At 37.0% G+C, this 20,216-nt stretch overlaps 1 protein-coding gene across 1 annotated transcript; it reads left to right on the forward strand.

The window, feature by feature from the left end:
• The first annotated feature begins 246 nt into the window (after window positions 1-246).
• Window positions 247-762, forward strand: ZCCHC13 (zinc finger CCHC-type containing 13). Its single transcript, XM_026487182.3, has one exon. It carries the CDS (start codon window positions 247-249, stop codon window positions 760-762), a length of 516 nt encoding a protein of 171 aa, XP_026342967.1.
• The last annotated feature ends 19,454 nt before the right edge of the window (window positions 763-20,216 follow it).

A 20,216-nucleotide genomic window follows, 5' to 3' on the forward strand; every position in this document is an offset into this window, starting at 1 on the left:
AAAACACCAACACTCAGCCATGCTTTTGACTTCAAGGATGGAAGGAAAGTGGGGCGGGGGGGGGGCGGGGAGAAGGGCCGCTGGAATGCCTGTGACACATAATTGGGGCCGTGCGCAAACCTTGTGTGACGTTACCGAGGCCCCTAGAGAAAAACGGCCACTTGTCTCTAAGCCGCCGTAAGGGGAGGTGCGTCGGAGCCTCCGGGGCAGTGGTGGGCCGGCTCACCCTAAGATCTCACCGCCGCCATGAGCAGTAACGAATGTTTCAAGTGTGGACGGTCTGGCCACTGGGCCTGGGGATGCCCTACAGCAGGAGGGAGTCGAGGGCGCGGAGCTAGAGGCCGCGGCAGAGATTCTCCGTGCAGTTCCACCAACCTACCTGACATCTGTTACCGCTGTGGTGAGTCTGGCCATCATGCTAAGAACTGTGACTTTCCTGAGGCCGTCTGCTACAACTGTGGGAAAAGTGGCCACATCGCTAAAGACTGTATGGAGCCGAAGAGAGAGAGAGAGCAGTGCTGTTACACTTGTGGAAGACCAGGCCACTTGGCTCGTGATTGTGATCGTCGGGAAGAGCCGAAGTGCTACTCTTGCGGTGAATACGGCCACATTCAGAAAGACTGCACCCAGGTCAGGTGCTACCGGTGTGGCGAGACCGGCCACGTGGCCATCAACTGCAGCAAAACGAGTGAAGTCAACTGCTACCGCTGTGGCGAGTCCGGACATCTGGCCCGGGAATGCCCCATGGAGGCTACCGCTTAGTTTTTCCCCTTTGTGTCGCCCCCACTCCCCGCCTTTTGCTGATTGATAATTGTATTATTTTCTCTGAAATCTCTTCACTGACCAGAAGTTGATAGATGGAGGCTACTCCCAGGCCAGTGAGCTTCGATTACCATGTTGAAGAACGAAAGGGCTGGGAAAAAAATCTCAAAAGAAGTTGTTCACTTTTAGATGTCTTATACTGTAATTAATGTGTTTCTGTGTCACTGGTGAAACATTACTGGACAATCATTCTAGACATTAGACAATTTTTGGTTCTCTGTACTTTGATTTAACATCCAACTAACTGTTACTGTATGCCAGCCACCGCTGCAGGAATTGGGGATATATCAGTGAACAAATCACATCAGGTTTGAGAACACAGGCCTAGAATCTATTAACGAATAACACAGAATGTCAGTGAAGATAAATTGCTATAGAGAAAAAGAACACCAGGTAAAAGGATAGAATATACTGGGAAGGAGACACGCGGTTCTTAGATACACAAGGTGCCCTGAGGAAATGACATTTCCTCAGAGATTCGTTGATAAATAAAGCTGATTCTAAAAATGTCTATGACTTTGTCAAAGTAATTTCAACTTTATTATATATTGACTGTTTTGAATTATCTGATCTCATTAGTTTTTAAATAATGTTGAAAGACATCTCTATCTGACCCTACCTAGAGTGTACAGTTTAATGAAAATAAACCAGAAAATGTGTACAATGTATGTAAGTAGCTTTGAGAGAGAGGGCAATGAGAAACGAACAAAAAAACCTTCACAGCAAATGGTTGACATAAACATATGGCAAAGTTTGGACTTACATATTTTTTAAAATCTAAGAAAAGTATAAACATTAACATTAAACATTGATTGGGACTTTGACAATTTAAAAAATACCCATTTTCATAGATAGGAAAATTATATTTATATTTAGGATTTTCTGAAAAAATGTGTTGTCACAGATATAAAAATGTTCAGTTTCAAATGCTGGAATCTATTTTTAAAAATCAAATCTGAAAAACAACTGAAGTCTATAAAGTAGAATATAAATTCTAAGTCTATAAAGTAGGATTTAAATTCCAAATAAAACCTGGGATGGGGGAGGTAACCATAATTGAAGTTGTAATGAAAAAATGGTTTGGAAAATAATAACTACATGTCAAACCTAGGATGTGATAGAATTTATATTAGAAAAGATAGTGTAGAGGGTACAATTTTTGGTCTATAAACACATGAGGTCAAAGAAATGTAACTGATTTTATAACTGAAGCCACATTCTTTTATGAACCTCCATAAAACTTCATGTGTAATTCTTTATTCCCATCTAAAAGATCCCTTCAATGCAGCTGAGTTTCAACTTCTGTGACCCTCTTGGGTTCCTAGAAATTGATTCTGCCATTGTGTGCTGTTGCAACAAGATAACCTCAGGTACACTCCCAGCCCCTAAGTGAGGCAATCTCAGTTCAATCTGCCAAGACACAATATTAAACCCCTACATCACTCTGAGCCAAACAAATTCTCGAGTCTCATCACAGTGCTGAGCTCTAGGAAAAGAGGAACACAGATCTCTGCATTTGAATCCCCCCAAACAATCTGGAGTTTCATTTCCCATGTCCTTAGGAGTTTGGCCCAGAGTTGGAGGGGGAAAATACACTATGTCCCTTTATAAAGAACACACTCAGCATTTAAGTCCCCTCTACATTCCTTCTAGGCAGTTTTTTCTAGTTCAAGAAGAAAGGAAGCCTTATTTTGACTCATTAGTATCCCTGTATCAGAAGTTACAAAATGGTGGCCCTTTTACTGAATCAGGTCCATACTATATTTAGTCTGACCTCCACATTGTTTAACAATATTCATGAAATAGATGCCAACATTTAAAAATTGCACCATTTTTCATAGACATTCTTATTTTTGGTCTCTCTGGAACATAAAACAAAGATCAGAAAGCAGTAGTCACCCATTTCTGCGTGGAAGCTTTCAGATGAAGGTGAGTAGCATTTTCTCCCTATTGACAAGTCACATGTTCCTCCTCTGACTCCAGCACCCACTATTCCCCATAATCTTACAAAAACCCCAACAGGCACTCCTTTCTCATTAACTTTACCTGCCAGGCCCCTCTAGTCGCTTGAGTCTAAACCTTTGCTGTATGCTTGGGGATAGTGGTAAACAACTATACGACATTCCCCAGAGAAGTTTAATTAAAGCTGTTTATATTCTCCTCAGTATTTGTAGATACAAACAGGGAAGCACGTTATATCAATAGAGGATAAAAAGGCATTTTATCAAATTCAAGTTTCTAATTTAAAAACAAAATAACAAAACATCTCTTCAAAATAACTTAAAATAGGGTTAATGGAGAAGAAGATTGAACAAATGCACTTTTACCTATTTCCATTCAGTGCAATAAAAACCTTGAACATTATAAAACAAACATAAAAAGACTCTGAAAGGTAGAGAGAAAAAGATGGGTAAGGGCCTTTGGATCAAAGAACTACACTGCAGTGAGTTTCCTGGGTTTTCTTTTTGCCTCCTATATCCTGGACTTGAAGCTGAAGAAATTTTAACAGGCACAGAAATAAAAGCTTTCACTAGCTAAATGGCCATGAAAGAAGCAGCCTAGAAACTTAGAAAACTTTTGGACAATAACTGCTTTACTTCAGCCAAATATCACAAGTAAAACTATGGCCCCACCCCCACCAGCAAAAGCCTAATGGGGAGACTAGACTTACACCCTGATAAAGCTGCAACAAAGTACTCCAACACCTCAGTTGGAGAACTGTCCAGAGAAAGCCCAGCAGTAACAAAGTGGCTTTTTGAAAAGATTTTAAAAATTGATAAACCTCCAGCAAAACTAACCAAGAAAAAAAAAAAAAAAAGAGGGGAGAGAAATCACCAACTTCGGGAATGAAATAAGGGATATCACTACCAAGCCTGCAGACATCAAAGAAATAATAAAGATTACGATAAACAACTCTACACACATAAACTGGACAACTTAGATGAAATGGACCAATTCTTTGAAAAACACAAGCTATCACAGCTCACCCAATATTAAATGGATAATGTGACTAGCTCTGCAGCCATTAAGGAAATTGAACTAGTAATTAAATATCCCCCCTCAAAAAATCTCCAGGCCCATATGATTTCACTGTAAAATTCTATCAAACTTTTAAGAAAGAATTCATACCAATTCACACCAATAAAAAGCCTCAAGAAAAGCCTACTTTCACTAGCCAAAGGTGCAGAAGGGAGGCAGCCTAGAAAGATAGAAAATAGAAGAGGAAGGAACATTTCTCAATACATTTTATAAAACTAGAGTTACCTTAATAGAAAAGTTAGACAATGATAGTACAAAAAAGAAAACTACAGATCAATATCCCTTATGAATATAAATGCAAAAATCCTTGACAAAATATTAGCAAATAAAATTCAGCAATATATTAAAAGAATTACATATCATAACCAAATGAAATTTTTTCCCAAGGCTGCAAGGCTGGTTCGGTATTCAAAAATCAATAAATGCAAGCCAATGTATTAATAAGCTAAAGAAGAAAAACCACAGAATCATGTAAATTGATGCAGGAAAGGCCTTTGATAAAATCCAACATTCATTCATGATATAAACTCTCAGAAAAACAGGAATAGAGGGGAACTTCCTCAACATGATAAAGTACATCTACAAAAAACTACAGTTAACATATTTAATAGTGAGAGACAGAATGCTTTTCTTTGGAGATCAGGAAACTGGCAAGGATATCGACTCTCACCACTTCTATTCAACATAGTGAGGGAAGTCCCAGTTAGTGCAATAAGGTAATAATGGGAAACGGAAGGCATACGAATTGGAGAGGAAGAACTAAAATTCTTCCTATTGGCAGATGACATGACTGTCTATATAGAAAATCCCAAGTAATCACCAAAAAACCCCTCCTAGAACTAATAATTTCAACAAGGTTGCAGGACAGAAGAAAAACATAAAAATCGATTGTATTTTCATATACTAGCAATGAATACTGAAACTAAAAATGCAATGCAAATTATACTCAAAAAGAGAAATACCTAAGTGTCAATTTAATAAAATATGTACAATAATTGTATGCTGAAAGGTACAAAATGCTGATGAAATAAAACAAAGATCTGAATAAATGGAGAGACAAGTTAATGCAAATCTTATAAAAATCTCAGCAAAACTTTTTGTATATATACTATTCACGTCCAGGCAAAGGCAAAGGAAATAGAACAGCTAAAGCAATTTTGAAAAACAAGAATAAAGTGGGAGGAATCGTTCTATCCAATTTCAAGAGTTACTTAATTGCCATAGTAATCAAGACAGAATGGTATAGGTGGAGATATAGATCTACATGTGTAGATAAATGTAACAGAATAGAAAACACTGAGGTAAATTCTTACAAATATGTCCAACTGAACTGTGATAAAGGTATAAAATCAGTTTAATGGAGTTTTAAAAAAAGGAATCTTACATAAAAATCAACTAAAAACAATCACACACTTAATTGTAAAATGTAACCTATACAACGTTTAGGAAAAAAAAATCTTTGGGATCTATGGGTAAGTAATGAGTTCCTAAGCACAACAAAAAAACACAGCCCAAGGAAAAATTGATAAATTGGACATCATCAAATTTCAAAACTTTTGCTCTGAAATACTCAACTGACAGAATGAAAAGACAAGCTGCAGAATTGTAGAAAATATGTGTAAATCACATATCCAAGAAAGAACTGTTATTTAGAATATATAAAACAACACTCAAAACTCAACAGTTGCAAATTCGAACAATTCGATTATAAAATGGGGTAAAACACACGAAGAGACTTTTCACTAAAGAAAACATATAGATGTCAAATAAAGAAACATTAAGATTTTCAACATCGTTATCTACTAGGAAAATGCAAGTTAAAGCCACAGTAAGATATCACAACATACTTATCAGGATTGCTAAAATAAAAAAAGAGTGACATCAAATGTTGGCAACAATGTAGAGAAATTGAATTATTCATACATTGTCAGTAGGAATGTAAAATGGTACAGCCACTCTTGAAAATAGTTTGGCAGCTTCTTTAGAAAGTACACATGCAACCACCATATAACCGAGCAATTGCACTCTAGGGCATGTAACCAGAATAATGAATAAACTTCTATTCACATAAAAACCTGTACACAGGGGCGCCTGGGTGGCTCAGTTGGTTCGCATCTGCCTTCAGGTTGGGTCGTGGTCCCAGAGTCCTGGGATCGAGCCCTGCATTGGGCTCCCTGCTCCGTGCAGGGCCTGCTTCTCCCTCTCCCTCTGCCGCTGCCCATGCTTGTGCTCTCTCTCTGTCTCTCTGTCAAATAGATTTAAAAAAAAAACCTGTACACAAATGTTTATAGCAGATTTATTTGCCAAAAACTGGAAACAATGCAGCTTCCCTTTAATGAGTGTGTGGTTAAAATGTGGTATAGCCATATGGATTATTACTCAAAATAAAAAGAATAAACTATCAATTCATAAAAAATGTAGATGAATGTCTAGAGAAATATTATTGAGTGAAAAAGGCCAATACCAAAAGAGCATATACTGTATGATGCCATATATGTAACATTTGTGAAATCATATGATTATAGAAATGGAGAACAGATTAGTGACCATCCAGAGTTAAGGAGTGAGTGAGAGTGAGAAGGAAGTGGGTGTGGCTATAGAAGAATTACATAAAGGTTACTAAGGGTGATGGAAATGTCTGAGTTTTGACTGTATCAATGCCAGTTTCTTGGTTGTGATATTGTACTATTGTATTATAAATTGTTACCATTGGGGAAAACTGGGTACACGGGCTATTTATGTATTACTTCTAACACCTATATGTAAATCTGTGATTGTTTTAAAATGAAAAGTTTAATTTTAAAAAATAGGACTTCACAGCAGAAAAACCTGACAAACACTACCTAAAATAGGTGATCGATTTCAACATGCACAGTCACAAATAATGTTGACAGTATATACTCATTTTTAATTAAGTTTTTAATTTTAATTCCAGTATAGTTAGCATACAGTGTTATATTAGTTTCAGGTGTACAATGTGGTGATTCAACAATTCCGTACATTACTCTGGGCTCATCGTGGTAAGTATATTCTTTAATTCCCATCACCTATTTCATCTGTCCTCCCACCCATTTCCCCTCTGGTAACCATCAGTTTGTTCTCTATAGTTTAGAGTGTTTCTTGGTTTGCCTTCCTCTCTTTTATTTTTCTTTTGCTCATTTGTTTTCTCTCTTAAATTCCACATATGAGCGAAATCATATGGTATTTGTCTTTCTCTGACTAACTTATTATGCTTAGCATTATACTCTCTAGTTCCATTCATGTCATTGCAAATGGCTAGATTTCATTCCTTTTTATGGCTGAGTAATGCACCACATCTTTTTTCTCCATTTGCCTATTGACGGACACTTGGACTGCTCCCATAATTTGGCTATTATAAGTAATGCTGCAATAAACATGGGGGTTCATGTATCCCTTTGAATTAGTGTTTTTGTATTTTGGGGGTAAATACCCAGTAGTGTGATTGCCAGATTGTAAGGTAGTTCTATTTTTAACTCTTTGAGGAATCTCCCTACTGTTTTCCAGAGTGGCTGCACCAGTTTGCATTCCCACCAACAGCGCACAACAGTTCCTTTTTCTCCACATCCTTGCCAACACTTGTTATTTCTTGTGTTTTTGATTTTAGCCATTCTGACAGGTGTAAGATGGTATCTCATTGGTTTGTATTTCCTTGATGATGAGTGATATTGAGGTATGTAACCTTTATATAATGTGATTAAAATGACACTTTACCTGGCAATTTTTCTCCTCTGAACATGTAACCCTAGTCTAATCATGAGAAAGACATCAGACAAATTCAGAGAGAGGATTACTATAAAATAAATGACTAATATTCCACAAAACTGTCAAGGTCATCAAAAATGAGGGAAGCATCAAAATGATCACAGCCAAGAGGAGTTTAAGGAGACATGACAACTAAATGGAATGAGATATTTTGGATGGAATCCTGGAACAGAAAAGGCATTAGTTAAAAAGTAAGGAAATCTGAATGAATTATGGATGTTAGCTAATAATTAGGTATCAATATTGGTTCATTAATTGTAGCAAATGTACCATACTGATAAAAACTGTTAATAAAAGGGGAAACTTCGTGCAATGTATATTGTAACTCCCTATACTATCTTCTCCATTTTTCTAGTAAGTCTAAACTGTTCCAAAAAATAAAGTGTATTAAAAATTAGGGCTCCTGGGTGAGAGGATTCTGGGAAGATGGTGGGGTAGGAAGCCTCAGGAATCTGCCTTCCCCCCTCGACAATTGCACAGGCAGAAACTGTCTGATGTAACTATTTTGGAATTCAGGAGTGTATTGAAAGATCAAAACTTCCAGGGGAAGGCTTGCATGGCAAATTGAAGTTAATTTTGATCAATTTCAGCTCTTAACACAGTAGCAGCCACCCATTTCCCAGCCCCAGCCACAGGCAGGCAGCTGCGCATGTGTTCCTGGATCAGCTTGCACACAGCTTGCAAGAGCCATGGTAGGCAGAAAGGACCGTGTTCTCCAAATATCAGGGATCTGCCTTCTGATCATCAACTGCTTTCTGATCATCAACTGTTGCTTCCAATCACGGAGGTACAACAAAAAAGCAGAGCCCATTGTTGTTGCATCTTCCCGCATTGTTGCAAACTCCACCCACTTTGGCTGAAGTGACTCCAAGTGGATTTAAAGGACTGGTGCCCGTTCCCCCCTCCCCCGCTTGATTTCTCTCTTTTACCCCTTTTGAGAGCCAGACATTAGAGATAAGGACATTTAAAAACACCTATATATATGGGGAAATTAGAAAGTGAGCATGCATGCCCACAGAAAGTCTCAAAAAAGACCCGAGAGGACCTTAAGTTTCTACCACAGCCTGAACCTCAGCATAGAAACAGCCTAAAACTGGGGCGCCTGGGTGGCACAGCGGTTAAGCGTCTGCGTTCGGCTCAGGGCGTGTTCCCGGCGTTCTGGGATCGAGCCCCACATCAGGCTCCTCTGCTATGAGCCTGCTTCTTCCTCTCCCACTCCCCCTGCTTGTGTTCCCTCTCTCGCTGGCTGTCTCTATCTCTGTCGAATAAATAAATAAAATCTTAAAAAAAAAAAGAAACAGCCTAAAACAACATCATCATCATCATCATCATAGCAAAAGACAGCAAACCCTGTGTAAGGTGGAGAATCTGATTTCCAGAATTATCACATTATTAGATTCAAATGTCTAGTTTTCTTTTCTTTTTTTTTTAATTTTTTTTTTTTAAAGATTTTATTTATTTAACAGAGATAGAGACAGCCAGCGTGAGAGGGAACACAGCAGGGGGAGTGGGAGAGGAAGAAGCAGGCTCACAGCGGAGGAGCCTGATGTGGGGCTCGATCCCACAACGCCGGGATCACGCCCTGAGCCGAAGGCAGACGCTTAACCACTGTGCCACCCAGGCGCCCCCAAATGTCTAGTTTTCAACAAAAAAAAATCACAAGACATATAAAGAAAAGAAGTATGACCCATTCAAAGGGAAAAAAAAAACCCAACAGAAATTGTCCCTGAAACATATTTGATGACAAATCTACTAGAAAAATACTTTAAGCATCATTCTTAAAGCTGTTCAATTAATTAAAGGAAGATGTGGAGAGAGTCATAAGAATAATGAATGGACAAAATGGAAATATCAATAAGGAGAGAAATTCTAAAAAGAAACCAAAAAGAAATTCTGGAGCTGAAAAGCACAATAACTAAATTAAAAAATTCACCAGAGGGATTCAAAGGCAGATTTGAACTGGCATAAAAAAAGAATCAGCAAACTTCAAGATAAGGCAATGGAAAGTATTGCATTTGATGAACAGAAAAAAAAAAACAATGAAAAGTGAACATGAGCTGAAGGGACCTGTGGGCTACTATCAAGAAGCTCAACATACACATTGTGGCAGTCCCAGAGGGAGAAGAGAGAGGAAAGGAGCAAAGAGAACATTTAAAGAAATAATGGCTAGAAACTTCCCAAATTTGACGAAAGACATGAATATAAACATCCAAGATGCTCAATAAATTCCAAGTAAGATGAACTCTAAGGGATCAAACTTTAAAAACATGAAATAAGGCAGTAATGCAGGCAATGAGGGACAAAAACTATAAGACATATAGAAAACAGATTGTAAAATGACAGAAGTCCCTCTTTATCAGTAATTACCTTAAGTGTAAGTGGTTTAAGTTTTGTCAAAAGACAGATATTGAAAGAATGGATAAAAACACACAATCCAACTATATACTGTCTATAAGAGATTCATCTTATTTCTTTATTTAAAAGTTTTATTTTTAATTTCAGTAAGTTAACAAACTGTGTATATATATATATATGCAAGTTTCACGTGTACAATATAGTGATTCAACAATTCTATACATTACCCAGTGCTTATCAGAAGTGAGCTTCTTAATTCCCATCACTTATTTAACCCATTCCCCCACTCCCCTTTCCTCTGGTAACCATCAGTTTGTTATTACAAGAGACTCATTTTAGGTACAAAGACACAAATACATTGAAAGTGAAAGCATGGAAAAAGATATTCCATGCAAACTGGGGATGTACTGTATGGTGACTAATATAACAAAATAAAAATTATTTTAAAAAAAGATATTCCATGCAAATTGTAACCAAAAAAGAGCAGAGGTGACTATACTAATATCAGCCAAAATAGACTTTATTTTTTAAATTTTTTAAAACTTAAAAAAAAACATTTTATTTATTTATTTGAAAGAGAGAGAGTACGAGCGGGGGGAGGGGCCGAGGGAGAAGCAGACTCCCTGCTGAGCAGGGAGCCAATCATGGGGCTCCATCCCAGGACCCTGAGATTATGACGTGAGCTGAAGGCAGACGCTTAACAGTTATATCTTATTGGCCAATGTATAGAGAAATGAAGGTAGAGAAATGAGCCACTGCCAGAGAAGCTGCCCGAAGTACAGAGAAATGCCCTAGAGTCTTTCTTCCTCCCAACCACGGAGGTTTTTCCTCAAGAGGCTGGGAGCCAGGAAAAGTAGAATAGTTTTGAGGGCAAACACAGCCAGGAGCAGCACAGGCCTCAAAAAGCTGCACTCCAGGGATCAGAGTGAACCAGAAGTAAAATACTCCCTTCCATTATAACTTATTAGACCACTGCTCCATTTTAAATGCAGGTGACTCAAAGCCACTATATTCACAACAGAGTACAAGTTAGACCATCTGAAACTATGTTGGAAGACTTAACTTTGTGATTGATAAGATGACTGGTCCAGTATCATATTTTCCCCCACTTCTCCTTCTTGCCATATATTTGTAGAGCCATGTATTTTGGTTGTGCTTTAGATATTCACAAAAAAACTTTTCTAGGTTTTTTTTTTTTAAATCGTGATAAAAATTTGCCATCTTAATCATCTTTAAGTGTTTAATTCAGTAGTGTTAAGTATATTTGCAGAGATTGAAAGTATGGATAAAAACACATAATCCGGTTAGAAGTTTTTCATCTTACAAAACTGAAATTCCATACCCACTAAACAAGAACTCTTCATTTCCCCCCCTCCTCAGTCCCTGGTAAACACCATTTTACTTTCTGTTTCTATGAATTCCTCAGGGATTTTATACATGCACATGCATACACACACACACACACACACACACACACGAACAGAGACATTAAATCAAATTGACAAGATGTTAACATTTGTTGAATCTGCATAGTGTGTATATAGAGTACACTGTATTACTCTTTCAGCTTTTCTGTGTTTGAATTTTTTCATAATAAAAATGTGGATGAAAAGTAATTAAATGATTGGGTATGACAAAAATAGTAGGGATAAGATAAAAATGGACATTTCCAGTCAAACAAAAAATGAAAGATTTTGCCACCAGAAGACTGGAACTAAAGGAAGTTCTAGGGGCACCTGGGTGGCTCAGTCAGTTAAGCATCTGCCTTTGGCTCAGGTCATGATCCCAGGGTCCTGGGATCAAGCCCTTGCGTGGATCTCCCTGCTCCACGGGGAGCCTGCTTCTCCCTCTCCCTCTCCCCCTCCCCTGCTTGTGCTCAATTTCTCTCTCTGTCAAATAAATAAATAAATAAATAAATAAATAAATAAATAAATAAAAAATATAAAATCTCAAAAAATAAAGGAAGTTCTAAAGGATGTTCTTCAAGAAGAGAGAAATGATATCAGATGCTGGGTCAGATAAAAGGAATTAATGATGAGCAGTGAAAATTTTGTGCACTGTTGTGGAAATAATAATGTCATTGACGCTAGAGATGAGGATGATGTATTATTTGAGGGTAGCAGTGATTCAGTTTTTAATTCAGTGAATGCCTAAAATGAAGAACGTTCTCTACATATACTGGTGATGAAATATCTTGCTCTGAGGTAGTGATTTCCTGGGCTTTGAAGATAAAGATAAAAACTTTGCAAAGATAAAATAAAAATAAAAATCGAGTGTGGCATCTCCTCAAAAAATTAAAAATAATATTACCGTATGATCCGGCAATTCCACTTTTGGGGATATATCCAAACTAATTGAAAGTAGAGTCCTGAAGAAATATTTGTATGTAGCATATATAATTCACAGCGATATTGTTCACATTACCCAAGAACTGGAAGCAACATAAGTGCCCATCAACAGATGAATGAATAAACAAAATGTGGTATATACATACTATGGAATATTATTCAGCTTTAACAAGGAAGGAAATTCTGACACATACTATAATATGGATGAACCCTGAAGACATTATGCTAAGTGAAATAACCCAGACACATAAGGGCAAATTTAACAAGGTTCAACAAAACAAAAAGGCAACCTACAAAATGGGAAAAAATATTTGCACACTATGTATCTGATAAAGGGTAAATATCCAAAAATATAAAACATTTATACAATTAGTGAAAACTAACCTGATTGAAAAATGGATAAAGGACCTAAATAGATATCTTTCCAAAGATATACAAATGGCTACCAGGTATATAAGAAAGGGTGCTCAATATCACTAAGCATCACGGAAATGCAAATCAAAACCACAATGAAATATTATCTCACAGTTAGAATTGCTAATATGAAAAAGAAAAAAAATAACAAGTTTTGGCAAGGATGTGGAGAAAATGGAACCCTTGTACACTGGTAGAAATGTAAATTGATACAGCCATTTTTTTCAAAAAAATTTAAAGTAAAACTACCATGTGATGCAGCAATCCCACTTTGCAACGTATATCCAAAGGAAATGAAAACAGGATCTCAAAAAGATATCTGCATCCCCATGTTCACTTCAGCATTATTCACAGTAGCCAAGACATTGAAACAACCTAACTGTTGCATGGATGAAGAAAATGTGGGCCATGGACATGAAAATTACAGCATAAAGAATATAGTCATTGATATTGTAATAACATGGTATAGAGATAGATGGTGACTACACTTATTGTGTAACACTGAGCAGTGTACAGAATTGTCAAACTAATGTGTTGTACACCTGAAACTAATATATTATTGTATATCCATTATACTTTAATAATAAAAAAGGAAAATGTGAATATTATTTGGTCATGAAAAATAAGGAAATTCTGCTATTTGTGTCAACATGGATGAAACTGGAGGGTATTATACTAAGTGAAAAAGCCAGAAAGAGAAAGACAAATACTGTGTGGTATCATCTTATATGTGGAATCTTAAAAAAAAAAAAAAAAGGTAAACTCACAGAAACAAATAGTAGAATGATGGTTAGCAGTGGCTGGGAGGTGGGGCATATGGGGAGATATTGGTCAAAGGGTACATAGGGTTAGGGGCGCCTGGGTGGTGCAGTTGTTAAGCGTCTGCCTTCGGCTCAGGGCGTGATCCCGGAATCCCGGAATCCCGGGATCGAGCCCCACGTCAGGCTCCTCTCCTGGGAGCCTGCTTCTTCCTCTCCCACTCCCCCTGCTTGTGTTCCCTCTCTCGCTGGCTGTCTCTCTCTGTCAAATAAATAAATAAAATCTTTAAAAATAAGGGTACATAGGGTTATAAGATGAATAAGTTCTGAGGATCTAATGTACAGCATGGTGACTATAGTTATAATACTGTATTGTGTCCTTGAAACTTGCTAAGAGAATAGATCTTAAGCATGCTTACCAAAAAAAAAAAAATAAGGCCATTGTGAGGTGATGTGTTCATTAACTTGATTGTAGCAATCATTTTACAATGTATATGTACATTAAATCATCAAGTTGTACACTTTAAATATATGTAATTTTATGTGTTCATTATACCTTAATAAAGTTGGGAAAAATGGTTGATATGGTAAATATTATGCTATGTGAATTTTACCACAATTAAAAGTAAATAAATAACAATAATAAAAGTAATACTCCTAGTTGTATCTCTAGGGTTGGGTAAATGAATGTTGATTTGTTATTATTATTATTACTGTATATGTTAAAATATGCTGTATGTATGATATTTCATGATAATAATTTTCAGAAAATAATTTATGAAGATATCAATTTTTCCTATTGGAAAAAAATTGGATCCCAACAAATATACTTATATGGTTTCTTTATTTGATTGTTTTTTGAACTAGACAACCTGATCCCTTAGATCATGTGGAAAAATATACATGTAAAAAGATGCAGAAAATCTCTGAAAAAGAAAATTAGAAAGAACTCATTTGTTCAGTGTTTTTTAATGTGAAAGGGTGTTGGACTTTGTCATGCTTTCTCTGCATCAATTTTTCTGTATCAACAGAAAATCAACAGTCATATGGGTTTTCCCCCTTAATCTTCTTAATATAGGTTATATTAATTTATTTTTGTATTTTGAACCAGCCTTGCATTTCTGAGGCATTTCCCACGTGGTCACAGGTATAATCATTTTCTTACAAATTCTATCACTTTATCGCTATAGGTTTGTTCAGGTATTCCATGTCTTCTTGAGTCAGTATCACTAGTTTGTGTGTTTCTAGGAATTGTCCATTTCATCTAGGTTATCTATTTTGTTGGCATATAATTGTTCTTAGTATTCCCTTATAATCTTTTTTTATATGTAATAGGAAAAAATCATCTTGGAGAGAAAGATGTTTTCTTATTTTCCTTTGCTAGGCATGATACTCCTTAGACCTAATTCTTCCAGACAATCTACCACTTACTGAACACAAATCATGGTATGTTGATCAATCTTAGGCTATTTGTTTAGTGTACAATATTCCTACCTTCCCAAGTCTGTTATAGGTTGTGGTAAAATCAGGGATGAATAGACTTGATACCAAAACCAGATAAAGACTCCCCTAAAAAAGAGAACTCCAGGCCAATATCCCTGATAAACATGGATGCAAAAATTCTTAGTAAAATACTAGCAAATTGAATCCAACAATACATTAAAAGAATCATTCACCACAATCAAGTGGGGTTTATTCCTAGGTTGCAAGGGGGTTCAATATTTGCAAATCTATCAAAATGATACACCACATTAATAAAAGAAAAGAACCACATGATCCTTTCAATAGATGCAGAAAAAGCATTTGACAAAGTACTGCATCTATTCATGATAAAACCCCTCAACAAAGTAGGGATAGATGGAACATCCCTCAATATCGTGAATGTCATATACAAAAGACCCACAGCTAATACCATCCTCAATGGGAAAAAACTGAGAGCTTTTCCTCTACGGTCAGGAACAAGACAGGGATGTCCACTCTCAGGACTGTTATTTAACACAGTACTGGAAAGCCTAGCCACCAATCAGACAACAGAAAGAAATAAAAGGAATCCAAATCAGCAAGGAAGAAGTAAAACTGTCACTTTTTACAGAAGACATGATACTGTATACATAAATCCAAAAGACTCCACCAAAAACTGCTAGAGCTGATAAATGAATTCAGTAAAGTCACAGGATACAAAATCAATGTACAGAAATCTGTTGCATTTCTGTAAACAACAATGAAGCAGCAGAAATAGAAATCAAGTGATCAATCCCATTTACAATTGCACCAAAACCCATAAGATACCTAGGAATAAACTAACCAAAGAGGCGAGAGACCTGTACTCTGAAAACTATAGAACGCAGATGTGAGAAATCGAAGATGACACAAAGAAATGGAAAGACATTCCATGCTCATGGATTGGAGAACAAATATGGTTAAAATGTCTATACTGCCATAAGCAATCTATTACATCTAATTACATTTAATATAATCCTTATCAAAACACCAACAGCTTTTTTCACAGAGCTAGAACCAGCAATCCTAAACTTTGTATGGAACCACAAGGACTCTGAATATACAAAGCAACCTTGAAAAAGAAAAGCAGGGGTGCCTGGGTGGCTCAGTCGTCAAGCGTCTGCCTTCGGCTCAGGTCATGATCCCAGCGTTCTGGGATCGAGCCCCACATTGGGCTTCCTGCTCAGCGGGAAGCCTGCTTCTCCCTCTCCCACTCCCCCTGCTTGTGTTCCCTCTCTTGCTGCCTCTCTCTCTGTCAAATAAATAAGTAAAATCTTAAAAAAAAAAGAAAAGAAAAGAAAAGCAAACCTGGAGGCAAAACAATTCCAGATTTCAAGTTATGTTACACATCTGTTGTGATCAAAACGGGACAGTACTGGCAGAAAAATAGATACATAGATGGAACAGAATAGAAAACTCAGATATAAACCCACAACTATATGGTCAGTTAATTTTCAATAAAGCAGGAAGGAATATTCAATGGGAAAAAAGACAGTCTCTTCAACAAATGGTGTTGGGAAAACTGGACAGCAACATGCAAAAGAATGAAACTGGACCACTCTCTCACACCATACACAAATTTAAATACAAAATGGATTAAAGACCTAAATGTAAGACAGGAAATCATTAAAATCCTAGAAGAGAACAAAGGCAGTAATCTCTTTGACATTGGCCGTAGTAACTTATTAGATATGTCTTCCTGAGGTAAGGGAAACAAAGTGAAAATAAACTATTGGGCTTTGCTTAAATAAAAAAGTTCTGCACAGTGAAGGAAATAATCAACAAAACTAAAAGGCAACCTACATAATGGGAGAAGATATTTGCAAATGACATATCTAGTAAAGAGTTAGTATCCAAAATATATAAAGAACTTAGGAAAGGAAACTCAACACCTACAAAAATGAATGATCTAATTTAAAAATGGGCAGAAAACATGAATGGACGTATTTCCAAAGAAGACATACAGGTAGTCAACAGACACGTGAAAAGATGCTCAATATCACATACCGTCAGGAAAATACAAATCAAAACCTCAATGAAATATCACCTCACACCTGTCAGAATGGCCAAAACCAACAACACAAGAAAAAAGTGTCAGTGAGGATGTGGAAAATGGGGGACCCTTTGTACTGTTGGTGGTGATGCAAACTGGTGCAGCCACTCTGGAATATAGTATGGAGGTTTCTCAAAAAGTTAAAAATAGAATGACCCTATGATTCAGCAATTGCACTACTGGGTATTATTTAAAGAATACAAAAATACTAATTTGAATGGATACATGTACCCCAATGTTTATAGCAGCATTATCTACAATAGCCAAATTATGGAAACAGCCCAAATGTCCATCAGCTGATGAATGGATAAAGAAGAGGTGGTATGTATGTATACAAGTACATACACACACATACCTACATGCAGTGGAATATTACTGAGTCATTAAAAAGAATGAAATCTTGACATTTGCAATGCTGTGGTTGAAGCTAGAGAGTATTATGCTAAGTGAAATAAGTTAGTCAGAAAAAGACAAATGCCATATGATTACGCTCATATGTGGAATTTCAGAAACAAAACAAATGAGCATAAGCAAAAGAAGACAGAGGCAAACCAAGAGACAGACTCAACTATAGAGAGCAAACTGACGGTTACCAGAGGGGAAGTGGGTGGGAAGATGGGTTAAATAGGTGGTGGAGATTAAGTAGTGCACTTGTAATGAGCACTGGGTGTTGCATGGAAGTGTCGAATCACTTTATTGTACACTTGAAACTAGTATTACACTGTATGTTAATCGATGAATTTACATAAAAACTTTTTTAAAAAAGAGAAAGTATGGTCCCTTAAATGATAATTCTTCTTGAATGTTCCTGGAAGGTCAGGACCATACAATGCTATTTGATACTGTTCTAAATTCTATTCAATGATGAAGGAAACCTTACTTCTAGCTCACAGCTTACCTTCTTCTTTTTTTTTTTTTAAAGATTTTATTTATTTATTTGACAGAGATAGAGACAGCCAGCGAGAGAGGGAACACAAGCAGGGGGAGTGGGAGGGGAAGAAGCAGGCTCATAGCGGAGGAGCCTGATGTAGGGCTCGATCCCGGAATGCCGGGATCACGCCCTGAGCCGAAGGCAGGCGCTTAACCGCTGTGCCACCCAGGCGCCCCCACAGCTTACCTTCTAAAATTATTCCAATTTGTGTTGATTTTGAAATACATGTTTGATGATAGTATTGTGGTTATGTTTAAAAAGGAGAATCCTTGCTTTTTAGAAGTACATATGGCTACATACCAATATTTTTACAGGTAAAATTATATGTCTGGAATTTGCTTCAAAATATTCTGAAGGTTGGAGTGGGGCAGAGATGATGAGGAGGTTGAGTGGAGATACAGAAGAAGCAAGCTTGACCATGATGTGATAATTGCTGAAGCTAGGTGATCGGGTTCATTTTGATATTCTGTCTGCATTTACCTGTGCTTAACAAGTAATCACTAATATCAGAATTTTCTTTTCCTACCCTGTCAGGATTTCCCCGATCCTCTCCTCCAACAGCAGCCTGGCTTGGCACATTAGAAATTGCCTCAGGCTAGGTATGGTATACACTAATTAACTCATGGAGAATGTATATAGAATGCAGCTAAATATAGCTCTGATGGTACTGGTGTCAGTAACAAACCAAAACTTTGAAGAGCTTGAAAATGTTCCTAATGAATGCAGTGCATTATGTTCAACGTGTGGAGCCTGAGTTTCCCACTGAAGAAATGTCTACACTTCTATGCCCCATAACTCCTTCTACACTTTAACCCCAAGTTCTCTGCACTTATGCCATAAACTCCCAATTCTAGTAGGTCTTAAAAGGGGACAGATGTCACACAGAATGATTGAAAAATTATAGAATCTGGAAATTTCAGTTAGAGATGGTGGACCAAATATTCTAGAAACTCACAAAAATGACAGTAATGGGATATTATGAAGGTATAAGTCTTGTAGGATCTAGAGAGGGAGACAAATAACAACAACACAATTTTGGAAGAAGGAAACAATGAAACTGACTTTGCACACCTAAATCCCAAGCAATGGAGAAAACTGAAAAGTAATCCAGTTCACCCTGAGAAACCCCCCCGCCCCCAAAAAGTCGGGAATTGGCAGCACTGAGTATTTCTGAATATGGGAATGAAGATGATGATAAAAACCAAGGGCTGATTATCTAAATTTTATCTAAATTTTATCTAAAATCAGTTAGATCCCTAGACCCCCCACCCCCGAGCACAGCCAGCCAACTTCCTTTCTTCCATCTTGGCGGAAGATTGGAGATTCATTCTTCAGAGAAGGTAAAACAATTTCTGGAGCAGGGAACCCAGGCACAATTAAAGTGAGAAGCATTACACTTAAAATAGTATAATTCATTTATATGAAAGCTTATATACTCAATATTGATACCTACCTCATCCCAGTCCCTGAGATTATTGCTATTTAGATTTACTACAGGGGAAAGATTGGACGACTCTATGTGAGGAATCTGATCACCCTGACAGAAAAGACTAAAATATACCAACATGGTGAGTTGCTCCCCAAAATGGAGTAATCGATACCCTGCAGAGTAAGTTAGTCTCTAAATCCCATCCATGTGCACAGGACTTCTAATCAGCTTCCTAGTATTCAAATCTTAAATACAAGTAGTCAACCAAGGATCACCATGCATTTGAGGAAATACAATTATAAATAATACGAAAGACAGAGGACCAAAATCAACAGAGGGAGGAACTTTGGAAAAAATAAAGGCCATACGTGAAAAGGAAAACTTAAAGAAATCTAAACATTCCATTTCTCTAACATTTCTTTAGCATATTATTCCATAGTTTAGTCTTCTTCCTTTGGGAGCCACTTAACCACCTCAGCAAAATCCTGAGCTACCTTCAGATCTGGTGTGTATTAGATCTTCCTACCTCTAGGAAATTGCTCATGTATGTGCCTTACCTATCTAGAAGCAATTGAACTTTCTTTGAAAAATTCGCATCACTATTAAATATTTAGGAATAAAGGGCCTTGACATCTGTCATTTATTCTCAAATGGTTTAACAACAACAACAACAGCAACAGCTTAAGGTATATGGGAATTCCCTGTACCATTATTGCAACTTTTCTACAGAAAGCTTTTATAAGTTTTACATTTACATTACATGAACGTTTTCATTTACAAAAAC

The sequence above is a fragment of the Ursus arctos genome, chromosome X (genome assembly GCF_023065955.2).
Source record: "Ursus arctos isolate Adak ecotype North America chromosome X, UrsArc2.0, whole genome shotgun sequence".
In the NCBI taxonomy this organism is placed as follows: Eukaryota; Metazoa; Chordata; class Mammalia; order Carnivora; family Ursidae; genus Ursus; species Ursus arctos.

Bases quoted from the DNA above. Each gene is read 5' to 3' on its own strand.
- ZCCHC13 (XM_026487182.3), top strand. From the start codon at position 247: ATGAGCAGTAACGAATGTTTCAAGTGTGGACGGTCTGGCCACTGGGCC.